The sequence below is a fragment of the Schistocerca serialis genome, chromosome 7 (genome assembly GCF_023864345.2).
Source record: "Schistocerca serialis cubense isolate TAMUIC-IGC-003099 chromosome 7, iqSchSeri2.2, whole genome shotgun sequence".
NCBI classification, from domain to species: domain Eukaryota; kingdom Metazoa; phylum Arthropoda; class Insecta; order Orthoptera; family Acrididae; genus Schistocerca; species Schistocerca serialis.
This window is the reverse complement of record NC_064644.1, coordinates 348285344-348306361: the sequence shown is the minus strand read 5'-3', so window position 1 is coordinate 348306361 and position 21018 is coordinate 348285344. Positions and strand designations below refer to the sequence as shown.

The following is a 21018-nucleotide window of genomic DNA, read 5'->3' as shown; positions in this document are numbered from 1 at the left end:
GCGAGCGCCACTACTGCCAGCTAAATAAAAGATTCAAACTACGTAAGGCACTAACTACTGATAGGGATAGTTAGCAAATGAAAGATATTAATAGAGAACAAACAATGTATTTACCTTAATAGTCATAATATATGTAGCAGTTCATGACAAATTACAAAACTCCGCCATCTCTCTCCCCACATCCACCACTGCTGGCGGCTCACCTCCAACTGCTGCGCAATACTACGCGCTGTTCACAGCCAGCTGCCTAACACTACAATGGCGAGTATTACAATAATGCAAAGCAGCCACAGACTGCACACAGCACAGCCAGTGATTTTCATACAGAGGTGGCGTTACCAATAAAAAAACCTAAACAGCCTACTTACACAGTGAAACAAATCAGTAACAGCTTGCATTGTATGTGAGTGAGCACTGTACTGCAAAATGATGGTCAAGTCCTGCAGAAAGTGTCATCACTTCTGTCTCTATGCTGTTCATTTTTGGAACACAACCTAAGACCAGTTTCAGTACATGAAACAACTTCTTTTAATGCTATTGAGCCTCACAAAATTCCGAATTTCTTTTTTTCGTTAATTATTCGCAAACGAGGACCCACCAGGGCCAATGGCTGCAGAGTGTTATACCTTGGATCTTAACCTACATCACTATGCAGATAGTTTCAAAATGTCGATCGTACCCCTGGGGACTTCTCCTTGTTCAGAAATGTATAAAAAAAGCATTATATAGAGGGGGCCCTACAGCCTTGCCCCAGTGGTAACACGGGTTCCCATCATGTAACTAAAGTTAAGCGCTCTCAGTCTTGGCTAGCACTTGGATGAGTTCCTGTCCAAGTCTGCTGAGTGCTGTTGGCAACTGGGGTGCACTCAGCCCTTGTGAGGCCAGTTGAGGAGCTACTTGATAAAGTGATGGTGGCACTAGTCACAGAAACTGACAGCCGCCAGGAGAGCAGTGTGAAGATCACATGCATCATTTACTATTTATTTTACATTTTTCTACTATTGTAAACATAAACGACCAAGTACTGTTCCAAGTACTGTTCGGTAGTAAGATTATGTCTTTGATATCTCAAAACATTTTTACGAGCAGAAAAAGGACTGTTCTACATCAACTGAGGTAACTGGGAGGTATTTGAATTTGGGCACTGTGTTGGCACTTATTGTTTGATGGCTCTCGATCTTCCACCATAATCGAGTCCATCAACATGAGGCGGCAAATATGAGGTAGCCAAGGAGGTGGAAACGTGGGTTCTACTATGCCAAGACTGCTTGGTAGCTACAACAGGAAAACACAATTAATTAGCAGGAGTACAAAATAAAAAGTATTTATTACTTAACTTTGCTGTAGTCCATGATCAGTTGGTTGACAATTATTGAAGACGCGACTAGACTAAGCGTCTGTAGAATGACATAATTTACAAGCCACAAATCTTGCAGTGACGAATTAATCTCTCGTAATCTTGAATGTCGAATCCGGTGAACTGGAAGACTAACTTGGAAAGGAGCTACAAAGACTTGATGGCAGCAATGACTGAGCTGCAGACGATGACTAACATCGGCGCTGGCTGACTACTGAGCACGGCTACGAACTGTAGACTGGCACAACTGCACTAGTCACCTGCTGCACATGAAGTGGCCTAGCGGCGCCTCGCGGCGAGCATAGGTACTGCGACTGGTTGTGTACTCTTTGGCTAACACAGCCGTTCTTCTGTTCCGTTTATCGAGAGAACCGCAACCGGCGGATCGATCTCTCAGGCGGCGGTGTGGTCGTATGACTGACGACACCACATTGTTCCTGGTAAAAGTTTACCCGTCCCATTAATAAACTATCAATCTGGCACCAGGGTTCAAAGCCTAGGTTATTGTTGAAAATGTTTTCAGAGTTTTCTTTAAGTTTCCTTGGGAATATCTCCTGCAATGAGGAGTTCACTAGAATAATTTTATTCATTAACTTAATATATTCATTCAACGCCAAACCTTGATTTTCAATGTTTTTTAATACTTGCAGGTATATGGGAACAATGAGAGCTAATCACAGCAATGCTTTTTTTTAAAATACCCGAATCATTAAGAGATTCCTTGCACTGGCAAACTGCCAAAGCCCCTGCACCATCGAAGTCGTTTACTACCCCTCTAATGGCCTCGAAATGTTCATTGCTTCGACCCACGTACCCCAACGAGTTACCACTGGTTCGGGAGATAAAGGCACATTTGGTAGTTTTTATTTATACGCCTTGATGCGAGCAGGAGCCTTTAGAAACACTTTCTTTGTAGATGAAATCAGTTTATTTACATTCACAAACGTGGAACGCACTTCTTCAGCAAGGCGATGTACTCCATGAGCAAAGTACGTCACACGAATCAAATAGGGATGAAATACTGGGAGGGCTTTTCCTGCTTCGATCATATAGGGAGCAGCATCTGAAATAAACAAAAACATCCTTTCACCTGCAGAAGATTCTGGAAATATTTTTCTAATACCCTCATTCACAAATCTGGCGACTGTAGATTGATTTACGTTTTCAAGTTCTTTGCAGGCCGCTAAATAGGAAGAAGAAGGCTCTTCTTTTAAAGCACCAACAATTAATTTGCATTGTAACGGCCACAAGTGTCTGTAGTTTCGTCAACAGAAATTCAGATAATGCTGTCCTTGAGTTCATTGCGTATTTCTTCCAGAACATTTACGTAAATTGTCGGTGTGTAATTTTTACGCATTATTAATTCATATGGTATATTCTGATTTAAGCAATATTTGCGCAGGAAGCCTTTGAGAATAGGGTTTGTAAGTTTGTGAAGAGGAATATTTCTTGCAATGAATGCTTCACATAGGTCCATCTTAAACCGACTTTTATGGTTACCTTTGGACAAATCCCTGCTACTGCAACTTGCTGCTGTCAGGAGTTGTTGTCGTGGTCCTTTCTTCTTCATTCCTGCGATATGAAGACTTGCCTTGACGTGCTGGTCTATTTGAAACATTTTTGCACGAAACGTTTCTCTCGCAAACTCAACAATATAAAACAATTTTGTCATATGTAAATGTCCAGGATGGTCAGCTGTTCACGAAACGAAGTTTCTTTTTTCGGGCGGCATGGCGCACGACACGTTACACACTACACGTCGTAAACACGGTAGCTATGTACAAGTAAATAGAAATCTAAACTGAAACAATGGACGTGCGACTAAAAGCTTGCGTCGTTTAATTTAATTGTTGCCGACGCGTACGGTATGACAGCGGAGGGGATTAACCGGGGACGCGGCCGCAGAATCATTGACTCTGTCTGCCCGTTCCTGTTCCTCTTCTGTAATGATTTCGCTAGGCAGTGGCCTCTCGGTTAGCGATTGCACGCAGTTCTAGGTCGCGGTCAATCTGTGAGACATCAAAACTAGATCTAGCTAGAGACCGCCCGTCTAAATTTTTGAAATATTGTAAACTTAGAGCGAAAATATGCATCGTCATTGGTTTTTAGTTAAAATATGCAATAACCGGCGTAAAGGAGCCAAATATGCAAATGCATATGCAACATGCAAATGATGACTGTGCCAGCTTTCTCGCAACCACAATACTCCGTCCAGTGGCTTGAAGAAAGGTCACATCTGTCTATAAAAAGGGTAGCAGAAGGGCTCCATTATCCTTGACATTCATTTCATGTAAAATATTAATATATTCTGAGCTCAAAAGCAACGAGGTATCTCGAACAGAATGATCTCCTCAATGCCAAGCAGTTTGGATTTCGGAAACATTTTTCATATGAAACTCAAATCGTTCTTTTCTCAAACTGACATCGTGAAAGCCATCTACCAAGACAGACAAAAATGTAGCATTTCTTGACTTCTGAAAAGCATTTGACCCAGTGCACAAATACGCTTATTACCGAATGTTGGATCGTGTGATGTATCGAGCAAACGTTGTGACAGGATTGAGGGTTTCTTGGGTGGAGGGTCACAACGTGTTATCTTGGATGGAGAGCGACCGACAGATGCGAAGTGACTTCACGTGTGTCGCAGGGAAGCGTGTCTGTTCATGGTATATATTAATCGTGACAACCTCAGACTTGTCGCAAAAGATGCAGTTATCAGCAGTGTCTGAAGACAGCTGCACAAATATTCAGTCACATCTTAATAGGATTTCAAAATGGTTCAGTTACTGGCAATTTACTTTAGATGTTTTGAAATGTAAAATTGGGCACTTCACAAAACGAAAAAATGTAGTAATTCATGACTACAGTATCAACGTGTCACAACTGCAGTTGGTCAACTCATATAAATACCTGTGTGAAACAATATGTGTGGATATGAAATGGAATGATCACATAGGCTCAGTTGTAGGTAAAGCAGTTTGGATTCCCGAAACATCGTTCACTTGTAGAATATTAAGGAACTGCAATCAGCCTACAAAGGAAATTGCTTACAAAACACTCCTGTGATCTATTTTAGAACATTGCCCAAGTGTTCTGGATCCATTCCAAATGGGGCCTACTGAACGTATACAGAGAATGGCAGCACGAATGGTCACAGGTTTATTGAGTTATGGGAGAGTGTCACGAAGTTATTGATGTAACTGCCCTGGCAGACTTTTGAAGATGAGACAAACTATCCCGGAAAGCATACTTTCAAAATTTTAAGAACCAGTGCTAAGTATGAATCTAGAGATACAGTACAACCCGCTATGTACAAGCCCCGTAGGGATCACGAGGACAATATTAGACTGATCTTACAATGTGTAATGAGCCTACCATTAAATGTTCCACAGTTTTTCTTCATAATAACATTGGTACTTGATGTTTTATCATGTTTTAGCAGTTATTTCTTAGGTTAAGGATGGGATTCAGCATGTTGCACTAATAATTGGTACTCACCTTTTCAAGACGGTTTCAGTGTCTGGGTCTCTTCTCCTGCTTGGTAATATTCTATAAAATGAGGTCATGGGTGTTGTATGCTAACTGTATCTGAAGAATTACAATTTTAGTTTACCTTAGCTGTTTATTTTGCATCTCCTCATGTGAGCATTCATATTTTCACAAATACCGAACAAACTTCTTCAAACACGACACATAGAAAATGTATCTCGGCCGGCCGGGGTGGCCGAGCGGTTCTAGGCGCTACAGTCCGGAACCGCGCGACCGCTACGGTCGCAGGTTCGAATCCTGCCTCGGGCATGGATGTGTGTGATATCCTTAGGTTAGTTAGGTTTAAGTAGTTCTAAGTTCTAGGGGACTGATGACCTCAGAAGTTAAGTCCCATAGTGCTCAGAGCCATTTGAACCAAAAATGTATCTCGTTCATACAATCCAAAGACTTTCATCGAAAAATCGCCCAGTCATAAGCTGAGAACAACATGGACAAACATTAAAATTGCTAATCTCAACCTGGCGAGCTTGACGCCAAGAAACTGTGTCTTTATTATTATAGACGCAGGTTCCCGAAATTCTAGAACCAGACATAAATCAATTTCACTTTAAGATAGCTTTCATTTTTGGAAATGTTTGTCAATTTTGATTTAAATATTGTTTTCTAGAAATAATTACTTACGTGAAGATTTATAAGCGTATAATAACAAAGATTGCAGATTTGAAAAACATTAAAAATAGAAAAAAATGGCTCTGAGCACTATGGGACTTAGCATCTGTGGTCATCAGTCCCCTAGAACTTAGAACTACTTAAACCTAACTAACCTAAGGACAGCACACAACACCCAGCCATCACGAGGCAGAGAAAATCCCTGACCCCGCCGGGAATCGAACCCGGGAACCCGGGCGTGGGAAGCGAGAACGCTACCGCACGACCACGAGATGCGGGCTTAAAAATAGAAGCTTCCTGTTATTCTTATAATATCGACTTCATTGTAGATAGTAAAATTAATGAAATTATTATGTGTAGACAGTTATTTTGTTTACAGTTAACACTGAAAAATAAAAATTATTGTATCTAACATAGACTTTTTTCAGATCACATGTAAAACTGTGTCTACTAATTTTCCTGGTGTAAGATCGATACCTGACAGTACACTGACGGAAAAAAATCGCAAATGTAGCTTGGCGACATAAACGAAAGTTGGTAGGCGTGTTTCGACATCTGAAAGATATTGTCTATTCAATTTTCACCCCAGTTGCGTAAGAGTGGCGCTAGTAGCGCCACTACGAGCATGCAAATAACGTTTGGTTTAAATACACGCTGTAACACTCGTGAGTTACCTTTGAGAGTACCTTTGGGATTGGACATGGTGAGTTGATGTTACCCAAGAATGCCTTTAAGGCAACAAAGAGGCCATTATCAACACCGCTGCCTTTGAACGAGATCGTATAATTGGGGTACGAGAAGCTTGATGTACCTTCTGCGAAATTGCAGAAAGACTTGTCAAGAATGTAGCCACTGTACATGATTCCTGGCGGTGATGGTCACAAGAATGTACGATTGCAAGAACACCGCGCTCCGGACTGCCACTTGGCAATACCTGGAGGGAAGACCAACGAGTTCGGCGTCTGACTGGCGCCTCGTACTGCATCTGCAGTAGCAATTTGAGCAGCTGTTGGCATCACAGCGACACAACAAATTGTTGCAAATCGGTTACCTCAAGGACAGCTCCGAGTCAGGCGCCCTGTACCATGCATTCCAGTGACTCCAAAACCACCACATTGGCGACTTCAGTGGAGTCACGCCACACCTCATTAGTGGGCAGGGTGGAGGTCTGTTGCTGAAAGCTTGGTCCGCCTCGGTGCCGGTGATGCCTGTGTGTTGATTAGAAAACTTGCAGCTAACCTGTCGGCGTGCTAGACTCACCGGACTTACAACTGGAGTCACGGTCTTCGGTGCAATTTTGTATGATAGCAGAATCACCCTCGTGTTTATACCAGAATCCTGACTGTAGATTTGTCATCAGTCTGGGGATTCGACCTGTTGTCTGTACAACTCAATGTATGCACGTTTGCAAGCTTGAATTCAACATTTTGGCAGTTACACCGGTTATTAAAGTACCAGCATTTCACATTTGCAATGGCTTATATCGCGCTTTCAATTTCCAGTTATCTTGCGATGTTAACAACTTAAATAGGTTACCTAGACAAATGTATTCCTCAAATTTTTTTGTGTTGCGGTTTTTTTCGTCACTGTATATCTAAACGCAAGTAGGAACATATATTTACGGAAAAACTGTATTTGACAATTAGCAATCTTTATAAGCTTTCTTAGATAAGAAATAAAGTATATACGTAATAAATTCAGCTCAAGTCTGGCTAAGATTTAGATGGGATCGAACATTTCATTACTTTAGCAAAGTTCCGAGGGTACTACATTCGTTATAAGTGTGCGCTGAAGTACGGTACTGATCGTTTCCTTTCCTGTTCCACTCTCAAATAGGACTGACTATATGCCCCCGTAAGGGCCCTAATTTCTCGTATCTTATCTTAGTGGCCCTTACATGCAATGTATGTTGGCGGCAGTAGATTCGTTCGGTAGTCCACACATGGTCGTTTCGTTTCATATAACTTTGCAACGCTACGACCAGATATTTAAAGGATGTGATTGTGTCAAGCGGGACAATACTAATGTTTTCTACATTTAGCTTTAGCTGCCATTCATCACAGCAACTAGAAATTGTGTCTAAGTCATCTTGTTTCCTCCTACAGTCACTCAACGACACCTTACCATACACCACAGCGTCATCAGCAACAACTGCAGATTGTTCCCCCCTCCCCTGTCGGCCAGATAATTTATGTATACTCGTATAAAGAACAACAGCGGTCATATCAAACTTCCCTGGGACACTCCTGACGATACCCTTGTCTCTGAGGAACACAAGCCGTCGAGGACAACATTCTGGAATCTATAACTTAAACAGTCTTCTAGCCACTCACATACCTGTGATCCCATTCCGTATGCTCGTACCTACGTTTACAGCCTGCATTCGGGCATCGTGTCAAATGCTTTCCGGAAATATAGAAATTTGGAATCTGCCTGTTGCCCTTCATCCATAGTCCGCATCTCGTGGTCGTGCGGTAGCGTTCTCGCTTCCCACGCCCGGGTTCCCGGGTTCGATTCCCGGCGGGGTCAGGGATTTTCTCTGCCTCGTTATGACTGGGTGTTGTGTGCTGTCGTTAGGTTAGTTAGGTTTAAGTAGTTCTAAGTTCTAGGGGACTGATGACCACAGATGCTAAATCCCATAGTGCTCAGAGCCATTTGAACCATTTGAACCTTCATCCATAGCTCACAGTATATCATATGAGAAAAGGGCAGGCTGAGTTTCGGACGGGAAATACTTTCTAAAACTGTGCTGATTCGTGGACATAAGTTTCTCGGTCTCAAGGATATTTATCATATTCGAAATGAGTATATGTTCAAGGATCCTGTAGCAAACCGAAATTAGAGATATTGGTCCGTAATTTTGAGGATCTGTTCTTTTAACCTTCTTATATACAGGATTCACCTGCGCCTTTTTCCAGTCGCTTAGGACTCTGCGCTGGGCGAGAGATTCGCGATAAATGCAAGCTAAGTGAGGGGCCAATGGTAGAGTACTCTTTGTAAAACAGGATTGGGGTTCCATCCGAGCCTGATGGCTTACTTGCTTTCAAATATTTCAATTGTTTCTCTGCACCTGATTACTATGTTGCCCATACGGGACTCTGTCCGATGACAAAACGATGGTACGTTTGTACGATTCTCCCGCGTGATCGATTTCTTTAACGCGAAATTTAAAACTTTGCTTTCGTTTTGCTATCTTGAACTGCCACACCAGACTGGTGAACAACGAACTGGATGGCAGCCGTACACTTGCTTAACGATTTTAAGTACCACCAGAATTTTCTCGGGTTCTCTGCCATATCTTTTGCTAAGGTATGACTGTGGTACCGGTACTTATATAATTCGCGCATAAATCTTTTTACGCATTCACGAATCTCTACTAACCTTTGCTTGTCGTCATTTGTGCATTCTCTTTTGAACCGAGAGTGCTTCAGCCTCTGCTTCATCAGCATTTTCCGAATTTCGTTATTAAACCATGGTGGGTCTTTCCCATCCTTAATCCGCTTACTGGACACATTAATGTCGAGACCCCGATTTACAATCTGCTTAAACTTTGCACATGATTCCTCTGCGTCCAACTTACTTGAACTAAGGTATGTCAATTCACTGTCTAAGTGAGATGCCAGCAACTGCTTATCTGCTTGAAAACGTTCTACTAGCCTTCTTGACCGATTTACTAACTTTCGTAACCATAGTTGCTATAATGACATCATGATCGCTAATCCTCCTTTCTATACTGATGTTGTCGATAAGGTCTGGCCTGTTTGTGGCTGCAAGGTCTTACGATATTTCCACTGCATGTGTGCTGCCGAACTAGCTGCTCAAGACAGTTTTCAGAAAACGCTTTCAAAAGCATTTCGCAGGACTGTCTGTTTGTACCACCAGCAATGAACCCATAGACATCCGCCCTGTACTCGGTAGGTTAAAGTCACCTCCAACTACTATTCTGTGATCTGGGTCTTGATGCACTAATGACCGTAGACTTTCTTCGAATGACTCAAGTACTGCCACGGAGGAATCGCGTGGCCGGTAAAAACATCCAACAATTAACTTTGTTTCACCAACACGTTTTATACGGGACCAGATAACTTCTCTTTCACACTCAACTTTGACCTCAATAGAGACAATACTTTTGTCAGCTGCAGTGAACACTCCCCCTCCTATGGTTTCTAATCTGTCCTCCCGATATAAGTTCCAAGACTTGCTAAATATCTCAGAGCTTTCCAATTCGAGTTTTAGCCAGCTCTCGGTCCCAAGAATAATTTGAGCGCGAGAACTTTCCTGGAGGGCAGTAAATTCGGGAGCTTTGTTACGAATACTTTGACAATGTTTAAATGGTTGATGTATATTTTGATGGATTTAATAAATCTAACATTTACAGACGTAGCTTAATGATGAATTTTTAACCACTTTTGATCAACTTCGGCTTTTCTTCGAATATTATGCTCGTTATGAAAGTTCTCCTATAACTACAACGTGCCATTTGTCGTTGATAACAGGTGCATTTTTTCATTTGAGTGTTCTTAAGAAAATTACAATCTTCTTTAAACGTGTGTATATGTAACTTTATGTTTCACTCATAACACGATTCTGCAACGTATTTGTTAAACTCAACTAGTGTGCAAACATTTGCTCAACTGCAGAACTTGTTAGGCCACCTCGTAAAGCTTACAACGACATTTAGTTTCAGAAAATCGTAGTAGTACCATATGCAAGCTTCCTGATGCCGCCATCTTACCTCACCAAACGTCAGACTCCCTATAAAAGCCCCATCTTTGCTTGTCTAGTAATGTATGTTTGTGGATATACCCCCACGAGCAGCTACAGACAAGCGTAACTACACTCCTGGAAATGGAAAAAAGAACACATTGACACCGGTGTGTCAGACCCACCATACTTGCTCCGGACACTGCGAGAGGGCTGTACAAGCAATGATCACACGCACGGCACAGCGGACACACCAGGAACCGCGGTGTTGGCCGTCGAATGGCGCTAGCTGCGCAGCATTTGTGCACCGCCGCCGTCAGTGTCAGCCAGTTTGCCGTGGCATACGGAGCTCCATCGCAGTCTTTAACACTGGTAGCATGCCGCGACAACATGGACGTGAACTGTATGTGCAGTTGACGGACTTTGAGCGAGGGCGTATAGTGGGCAAGCGGGAGGCCGGGTGGACGTACCGCCGAATTGCTCAACACGTGGGGCGTGAGGTCTCCACAGTACATCGATGTTGTCGCCAGTGGTCGGCGGAAGGTGCACGTGCCCGTCGACCTGGGACCGGACCGCAGCGACGAACGGATGCACGCCAAGACCGTAGGATCCTACGCAGTGCCGTAGGGGACCGCACCGCCACTTCGCAGCAAATTAGGGACACTGTTGCTCCTGGGGAATCGGCGAGGACCATTCGCAACCGTCTCCGTGAAGCTGGGCTACGGTCCCGCACACCGTTAGGCCGTCTTCCGCTCACGCCCCAACATCGTGCAGCCCGCCTCCAGTGGTGTCGCGACAGGCGTGAATGGAGGGACGAATGGAGACGTGTCGTCTTCAGCGATGAGAGTCGCTTCTGCCTTGGTGCCAATGATGGTCGTATGCGTGTTTGGCGCCGTGCAGGTGAGCGCCACAATCAGGACTGCATACGACCGAGGCACACAGGGCCAACACCCGGCATCATGGTGTGGGGAGCGATCTCCTACACTGGCCGTACACCACTGGTGATCGTCGAGGGGACACTGAATAGTGCACGGTACATCCAAACCGTCATCGAACCCATCGTTCTACCATTCCTAGACCGGCAAGGGAACTTGCTGTTCCAACAGGACAATGCACGTCCGCATGTATCCCGTGCCACCCAACGTGCTCTAGAAGGTGTAAGTCAACTACCCTGGCCAGCAAGATCTCCGGATCTGTCCCCCATTGAGCATGTTTGGGACTGGATGAAGCGTCGTCTCACGCGGTCTGCACGTCCAGCACGAACGCTGGTCCAACTGAGGCGCCAGGTGGAAATGGCATGGCAAGCCGTTCCACAGGACTACATCCAGCATCTCTACGATCGTCTCCATGGAAGAATAGCAGCCTGCATTGCTGCGAAAGGTGGATATACACTGTACTAGTGCCGACATTGTGCATGCTCTGTTGCCTGTGCCTATGTGCCTGTGGTTCTTTCAGTGTGATCATGTGATGTATCTGACCCCAGGAATGTGTCAATAAAGTTTCCCCTTCCTGGGACAATGAATTCACGGTGTTCTTATTTCAATTTCCAGGAGTGTAGATTCGCGAAGACTCATTTTTTACTGAAGCCTGATGTTTGGTGAGGTAAGTTGGCAGCGTCGGAAAGTTTGCGAACGGTACTACTACGATTTTCTGAAACGAAATGATGTTGTAAACTTTACGAAGTGATGCAACCAAATTTGCTGTTGAGACGTAGGCCTACATCAGGCTACGTGTATACACTTTCAGAGCAGACTACATTTCGTAAGAACACTCAGATGAATAAAGATACTTGTCATAGACTACAAATAGCACTTTCTACTTACAGGAGCACTTTCATAATGACTATACTATTCGAAGAAAAGCCGAAGTTGATCAAAACTGATTTAAAACACATCACTAAGCTACATCTGCTAATACTACATTGATTAAACACCGTCAAATATACGTGACCTATTTAAACACTGCCGGTTTCAGATAAGACGAACTGCAATGTAAGTATTAATGCTTACATACAGTACAAAAGCAAAAATATTTGAGATGTTTCTTGTTACGCTTGCATTGAGACATGCTCCTTTCCTTGTGTCTTCCGACTGCTGTACGGAAAATTACTGTCAAACATGATGCATGTATTTACCATTATGTCGAAACTCTAAAGGTAAAGAACTTATATCAGTTTATCCTCATTTATTACGAGTGTTTTATCAGTAATCAAACAGCTGTTTAAACGTCCTTTGCGCTCGCCGCCATATTACGATTCTACTGTGCTGGCTTCAGTGACACCAATGATACTGTATACGGTATTGCCAGTCTAGTAATTTTTGGGACTGGTGCTGCCATCTTTCGAAAACCTTACCTTTGGACTATTGGTCACCCACCATCACCCTCGAAGCAGTTCTCATCCGCACATACACACCATTCGCTTCTGCCACTGGTCAGACGTTTTCTGGAAGCCCTGTTTTTTGAGGGTGTTTATCACCGCCAGTGATGCTTCTTGAATCCTCTCTAGAGTGTCGAACCGACGGCCTTTCAAGTTGAGTTTCAGTTTTGGGAATAGCGCGAAGTGGAAATGTGCCAAATCTGGCGAGTACGGTGGGTGGGGTACACCCGCCATGTTGTTTTTCGCCAAAAAGGTCCTGGTGAGCAAGGACGTGTGACAGGGCGCGTTGTCGTGATGCAGCAGCCAGTTCCCTTGACGCCAAAGTACGGGGCGTCGTCGCCGCACGTTTTCACAGAGCTGTCGCAAAACGTCACAGCAGTACGTGGAATTTACTGTTTGGTTGGGCGGGACGAATTCTTTGTGCACAATTCCTTTGGTATCAAAGAAAACAATGATCGTGCTCTTCACTTTGTGCTTCAACCTGTCTCGCTTTTTCGGGTGTTGGAGAGCCCGGGCTCTTCCACTGGGACGATTGTTGCTTTGTCTCTGGGTTCAAATGGCTCTGAGCACTATGGGACTTAACTTCTGAGGTCATCAGTCCCCTAGAACTTAGAACTACTTAAACCTACTTAACCTAAGGACACCACACACACCCATGCCCGAGGCAGGATTCTAACCTGCGACCGTAGCGGTCGCGCGGCTCCAGACTGATGCGCCTAGAACCGCTCGGCCACACCGGCCAGCTTTCTCTCTGGGTCATAACTGTAAATCCAGCTCACTTCGCCGCTGATAAACCATGACAGGAAGGTTGGATCATCAGATGCGGTCTGACGAATTACATACACACGCTCTGTTCTGTTCGCGGATCCATCGTAAAATCGCCTCACACCAAACACAGAGTATTATGGAAATCACTGTGGTCATGCAATATGTCCTCCCAGCTGAATGCAACTCTGCACACTGCCTCATCAGATATTCAGCTCTCACCACCTAGCGGTACAAAGATCTACTACTCCTACTTTCCAGATGGCACCACCAGTCCCGAAAATTTTGAATTCCACCTCGTATACGAGGGCAGTTCAATAAGTAATGCAACATTTTTTTTTTCTCTGCCAATTTTGGTTGAAAAAACCGGAAATTTCTTGTGGAATATTTTCAAACATTCCCGCTTCGTCTCGTGTAGTTTCATTGACTTCCGACAGGTGGCAGCGCTGTACGGAGCTGTTAAAATGGCGTCTGTAACGGATGTGCGTTGCAAACAACGGGCAGTGATCGAGTTTCTTTTGGCGGAAAACCAGGGCATCTCAGATATTCATAGGCGCTTGCAGAATGTCTACGGTGATCTGGCAGTGGACAAAAGCACGGTGAGTCATTGGGCAAAGCGTGTGTCATCATCGCAGCAAGGTCAAGCAAGACTGTCTGATCTCCCGCGTGCGGGCCGGCCATGCACAGCTGTGACTCCTGCAATGGCGGAGCGTGCGAACACACTCGTTCGAGATGATCGACGGATCACCATCAAACAACTCAGTGCTCAACTTGACATCTCTGTTGGTAGTGCTGTCACAATTGTTCACCAGTTGGGATATTCAAAGATTTGTTCCCGCTGGGTCCCTTGTTGTCTAACCGAACACCATAAAGAGCAGAGGAGAACCATCTGTGCGGAATTGCTTGCTCGTCATGTGGCTGAGGGTGACAATTTCTTGTCAAAGATTGTTACAGGCGATGAAACATGGGTTCATCACTTCGAACCTGAAACAAAACGGCAATCAATGGAGTGGCGCCACACCCACTCCCCTACCAAGAAAAAGTTTAAAGCCATACCCTCAGCCAGTAAAGTCATGGTTACAGTCTTCTGGGACGCTGAAGGGGTTATTCTGTTCGATGTCCTACCCCATGGTCAAACGATCAACTCTGAAGTGTATTGTGCTACTCTTCAGAAGTTGAAGAAACGACTTCAGCGTGTTCGTAGGCACAAAAATCTGAACGAACTTCTCCTTCTTCATGACAACGCAAGACATCACACAAGTCTTCGCACCCGAGAGGAGCTCAGAAAACTTCAGTGGACTGTTCTTCCTCATGCACCCTACAGCCCCGATCTCGCACCGTCAGATTTCCATATGTTTGGCCCAATGAAGGACGCAATCCGTGGGAGGCACTACGCGGATGATGAAGAAGTTATTGATGCAGTACGACGTTGGCTCCGACATCGACCAGTGGAATGGTACCGTGCAGGCATACAGGCCCTCATTTCAAGGTGGCGTAAGGCCGTAGCATTGAATGGAGATTACGTTGAAAAATAGTGTTGTGTAGCTAAAAGATTGGTAAATAACCTGGTGTATTTCAATGCTGAATAAAACAACCCCTGTTTCAGAAAAAAAATGTGTTGCATTACTTATTGAACTGCCCTCGTATGTCTGTGCGAGCACCACAATGTCAGCAGCGAGGCTGTAGTGTAAGCTGAAGAGATTTACATTCACCACAGGGGTGCCAACATCCCGGAGCCTCTGGCGCGCGTTCTGGAGCCGGTGAGTGTGCGCCACCTGGACTGCGATGCAATGGGCGGCGTCGCCCCAGGGGCGGCTAGGCGCCTGGCCCGCCACGGCAGCACCGGCGGTGGCGACCCTGGCGTCGTGGGGCCGCTCGTCTGGCAGCTGCACTGCCGCCAGCTGCAGCAGCAACAGCAGCAGCAGCACGGTGAGTACGCGCCTCACCAATATGGCGGAGACCTGTTGACGGGTAGCGTCTCTCTTTGATACATTAGGAGACAACATTCCTGAAATGTCACCCATTCCAATCAGCTCCAGGTACCCAAAAACATGCGTGTTATACATACTGCAAGAGGACTAACGAAGAAGTCATTTGTGCTTATTTCAGTGGCTGTCAATGTTGACCGTATTTGTATTTTATAGACTTCAAAACACAATCTATTGCACTGCTAAGTACACCAAGCACGAACAAGTGGGTCTATGGAAAATCGTTAAGCAGATCTAAGGCTTATTTCCAGTCACTCGTTGACCAGACTTGTATGGCAGTAGAAGAAGGGTAGAAGGACGAATCCTCAAAATTGAGACCAATATCCTTAACATCGGTTTGTTGCAGGATTCTCGAACATATTCTCAGTTCGAATATAATGAATTTCCTTGCGACAGTGAAGTTGCTGTCCATGCATCAGCACAGCTTTAGAAAGCATCGCTCCTGCGAAACACAACTCGCCCTTTTTCCACATGATATTTTGCGAACCATGGATGAAGGGTATCAGACGGATGCCATATTCTTTGACTTCCGGAAAGCGTTTGACTCGGTGCCCCACTGCAGACTCCTAACTAAGGTACGAGCATATGGGACTGATTCCCAAGTATGTGAGTGGCTCGAAGGCTTCTTAAGTAATAGAACCCAGTAGTTGTTCTCGATGGTGAGTGTTCATCGGAGGTGAGGGTATCATCTGGAGTGCCCCAGGAAAGTGTGGTAGGTCTGCTGTTGTTTTCTATCTACATAAATGATCTTTTGGATAGGGTGGGTAGCAATGTGCGGCTGTTTGCTGATGATGCTGTGGTGTACGGGAAGGTGTCGTCGTTGAGTGACTGTAGGACGATACAAGATGACTTGGACAGGATTTGTGATTGGTGTAAGGAATGGTAGCTAACTCTAAATATAGATAAATGTAAATTAATGCAGATGAATGGGAAAAAGAATCCCATAATGTTTGAATACTCCATTAGTAGTGTAGCGCCTGACACAGTCACGTCGATTAAATATTTGGGCGTAACATTGTAGAGCGATATGAAATGGGACAAGCATGTAATGGCAGTTGTGGGGTAGGCGGCTAGTCGTCTTCGGTTCATTGGTAGAATTTTGGGAAGATGTGGTTCATCTGTAAAGGAGACAGCTTATAAAACACTAATACGACATATTCTTGAGTACTGCTCGAGCGTTTGGGATCCGTATCAGGTCGGATTGAGGGAGGTAATAGAAGCAATTCAGAGGCGGGCAGCTATATTTGTTACTGGTAGGTTTGATCATCACGCGAGTGTTACGGAAATGCTTCAGGAACTCCGGTGGGAGTCTCTAGAGGAAAGGAGGCGTTCTTTTCGTGAATCGCTACTGAGGAAATTTAGAGAACCAGCATTTGAGGCCGACTGCGGTACAGTTTTACTGCCGCCAACTTATATTTCGCGGAAAGACCACAAAGATAAGATAAGAGAGATTAGGGCTCGTACAGAGGCATATAGGCAGTCATTTTTCCCTCGTTCTGTTTGGGAGTGGAACAAGGAGAGAAGATGCTAGTTGTGGTACGAGGTACCCTCCGCCACGCACTGTATGGTGGATTGCGGAGTATGTGTGTGGATGTAGATGTAGAAGGCAGCAAAAGAAAAGCTGAAGTTTTAAATTTCACGTTTAAGGCATCTTTGACACAGGAGAATCGATTAGCCATCGCACAGACTCCCGTATGGACGACATAGTCATTAGACATCGCTGGCGTAGAGAAACAGCTGAAGGGCTTAAAAAAAAATTAGTCGTGTGGTCTAGATAAAATCCCACTTTGGTTTTACAGAGTATTCTACCATTGGCCCCTCACTTAATTTGCATTTATCGGGAATCTCTCGCCCAGCGTAAAGCGCCAAGTGACCATAAAAAAGCGCTTGTGAATCCTATATATTAGAAGGGTGAAACAAAAGACACGCAAAACCACAGACCAGTCTCATTAACATCGATTTGCTGCTGAATCCTTGAACGTATTCTGAGTTCGAATTCATCAAAATTTTCTCGAGACTGTAAAACCTTCTGTCCACAAATGACCACAGCTTTAGAAAGCATCACTCTTGTGGAACTCAGCTTACCATTTTCACACATGATATACTGCAAAGTATGGATGAAGTGCAACAGGTAGATTCCATATTCCTACATTTCCTAAAACATATGATATGGGTGCTCCCATGCAGACTGTTAACAAAGGTGCAAGCATACGGAACAGGTTCCCAGATGTCTGAGCACCTAGAAGGCTTCTTAAGCAACAGAAAACAGTATGTCGTACTCGATGCCAAGTGCTCATAAGAAACGAGGGTATCGTCAGGAGTGCCCCAGGTGAAGTGTGATAGGACTGCTGTTGTTCTCTATATACGTAAATGATCTGGCGGGCAAGGTGGGCAGCAATCTGTGGTTGTTTGCTGATGATGCCGGGGTGTATGGTAATGTGTCGTCGTTTAGTGACTGAAGGAGGAAACACGATGACGTAGACACAATTTCTAGTTGCTGTGATGAATGGCAACTAAGGCTAATTGTAGAAAGCATTAGTATTGTCCTGCATGACACAATCACATATTTTAAATATCTGGGTGTAGCAGTGCAGAGTGATATGAAATGGAACGAGCATGTAAGGACTGTGGTAGAGAAGGCGAATTGTCGACATGAGTTTATTTGGAGAATTCTGGGGAAGTGTGGTTCATCTTAAAGGAGACAGCTTATAGGACACAAGACTGCACCACTCTTGACTACTGCTTGAGTGCTTAGGATCTGCACCATGTCAGATTGAGTGAAGATATCAAAGCAGTCTGCAGGTGGGCTGCTAGATTTGTTACCTGTAGATTTGAACAATATGCAAGTATTATGGACATGCCTTGGAACCCCAAATGGGAATCCCTGGAGGGAAGACAATGATCTTTTCGAGGAACACTGTTGAGAAAATTTAGAGAACCGAAATTTGAAGCTGACTGCAAAACTATGCTTCTGCTGCCAACATACATTTTGCGTCGGGACCACAAAGATAAGATATGAGAAATTAGGACTCCTATGGAGGCATATAGACAATCATTTTTCCCCCTATTTGCAAGTGGAGCCGGAAAGGAAGTCACTATTAGTTGTGCAGGATACCCTCCATCATGCGCCGTACGGTGGCTTGCGTGGTATGTAAGTAGATGTAGATGTACGTCCGGGAAAAAAAAATGAACACCACAGTGAACATGATGTTCATGCCTTTTAATGGTTGCTAGACTTCCTTCCACTTGTATCTGTGTACAAATTACCAGTATTTGCACGCAACTTTGCACACAACTCTTAAAAATTTTCCAGAGTCAATTTATGTTGTGCCATTCACCAGGCATGGAGGCATTTAATTCCTAGTGCTGTGCTGGGCTTTCTCTATACTAAAACTAATCAAACACACCATAGACAATCAATATTATTAATTGTGGATGATATAGGGTGCAAGACCTCGAAAGTACTGAAGTAGACTTTCAGTATCTAGTGGATGCAGCAGTCGCGAGTTCAGTTCCCTATGACCACATCAAATTTTTATTTCGTAAGGCAGGCCTAGATCTAGAACAGGATTCAGTCAGTTTCACTGAGCCCACTGAGACATGACTTGATTAAAGAAGTTGGTACAATCACAAGTAGCCTGCTGAAATTGCGTGACTTTCAATATTTCATCAGAGACTTGTTAGTATTTTATTATCCCATATTCTGATCAAAATACACTTTTATATCATGGTGCATAATCATCGTGGAAGGCAGTGTCTTTGTTTGGTAACACTGGATGCACCGCGTGATGTGGCTTATTGGATAAGGAAGACTGCAGTTCAAATCCTCATCCAGCCATCAAGATTTACGTTTTACGACAATAATGGAAATTCCATGCTGAAACGCTACTTAAAATAACGGAAAGGCAACCACTCATTGACAATGGACTGACGTGTGGTTCCGAGAAACACTTAACAAGAAACAGCACTCACACAAGCTTCTGAGCTCTTGCTCTTTTTCTAGCAAAAGTACACGAAGACACCAAAATAAATTATATCAGTCTCAGTGTGGGCACAGGAGTGTGTGTTTGTGTATCTGCATGGTTGTGTGTGTGAATGTGTGTACTTTTAGTAGATAAAATGCGAGAGCTCGAAAGCTAGTGTGAATATTGTTTCCAATGACTGTTCCTATATTCCATGTACATGTCTGCTGTGGGTGAGTGGTTACCATTCAGTTGTTTTATTTAAGATTTAAGTTTACTACTGTTTCCCTAAATTTCATATGCCAAATGGTGTGATGGTTTCTTTGAAAAGAACATGAGCTACATATTCCCTTTTATGCACTTTTCCATTCTGAGCTACTCCTCCATCTCTCATCAGAAAGGAGGGTAGGTTCGAGTTTAATGTACCAACTACCTTATGTCACTGTAGGCCAAGATCTAGCGTATGTTGATGAAGATGAGGCAGGAATTTTGCTATGTTTTCATGCAAGGAAATTTTTATGTGTGAGCTCTGATTTCTGTTATTTTATTACAATGATGATTTCTCTCTATGTAGGTGGGTGCAAAGGAAATATTTTCACACTCTGTGGAGAAAGTTGGTGAATTAAACTTCATGAGGAGAACCTGCCATTACAAAAAAATTGCCACCCCAATTAATGTATCAACCGTGGCACTCTCTCTCCTTTACTTCAAGATAACTGCCCTTCTTTGAACTTTTTTGATGTCCCCCTTCTATCCTATCTGATGCGCATCCCACATCATGCAACACTACTCCCCTAGAGGACAGACAGGCGTAGTGCAAGCAGCCTCTTCAGCAGACCTGTTGCATTTTTTATGTGTCCTGCCAATAAATTACAGTCTTTGGTTTGCTTTACCCACGGTATTATCTATATTCTCATTCCAGTTTAAGTTATTCATAATTGTTATCCCTAAACATTTAGCTGAATTTACAGCCTTTAGATTTGTGTAATTTATCATGTAACAGAAAATTAATGGATTCCTTTTAATAGTACATGAGTGACTTTGCGCTTTTCATTATTTAGAGGCAATTTCCACTTTTCGCACCATACAGATATGTAGGATAAAAACCACTTTGCAATTGCTTTTGATAGTCTGATGACTTTACAAGATGGTAAATGACAGAATGATCTGCAAACGATCTGAGAGAGCTGTTCAGATTGTTTCATAAATCATTTATGTAGATCAGGAACAGCAGAGGGCCTGTAATACTTTGTTGGTAAATGCCAGATATTACACTGTCCAGTCACATTAATGTGACCACCTATCAAAAGCCTGAACAACCACCTCTTGCAGCGAGGACTGCTGTGAGACATGCAGGAATAGTGCCAAGGGATCAACAGAGATGTGGGGAGATGTCAACTCCAGTGCCATGGCCAGCTGCACTATATTTCATGGTTGAATATCAATGGTGTGAACAGTGGTCCCACAGAATCTTGATTGGAATTAAATCTGGGTCGTTTGGTGGCCAGGGAAGTACAGTAACTTCAGCGTGGTGCTCTTTGAGCCACGCACATACATTGTGAGCTCTGTGGCATGTTGCATTGTGCTTCTGGTAGATGCCATTGTGCTGAGGAAAAACAAACTGCATGTGGGGGTGGACATGGTCCCCAAGGATAGATGTGTACATGTGTTGATCCATTGTGCCTTCCAGAATGATGAGATCACCCA

The 21018-nt window shown here is 44.0% G+C and overlaps 1 protein-coding gene across 1 annotated transcript in view; it reads left to right on the top strand.

Moving 5' to 3' along the window:
• The window catches only part of LOC126413075 (uncharacterized), a 183049-nt gene that overhangs the window by 143892 nt on the left and 18139 nt on the right, over positions 1–21018 (top strand). Inside the window, exon 7 of the mRNA XM_050082972.1 lies at positions 15079–15290. Coding sequence (XP_049938929.1) covers positions 15079–15290 — 212 coding nt within the window. The remainder of the gene's footprint in view (positions 1–15078; positions 15291–21018) is intronic.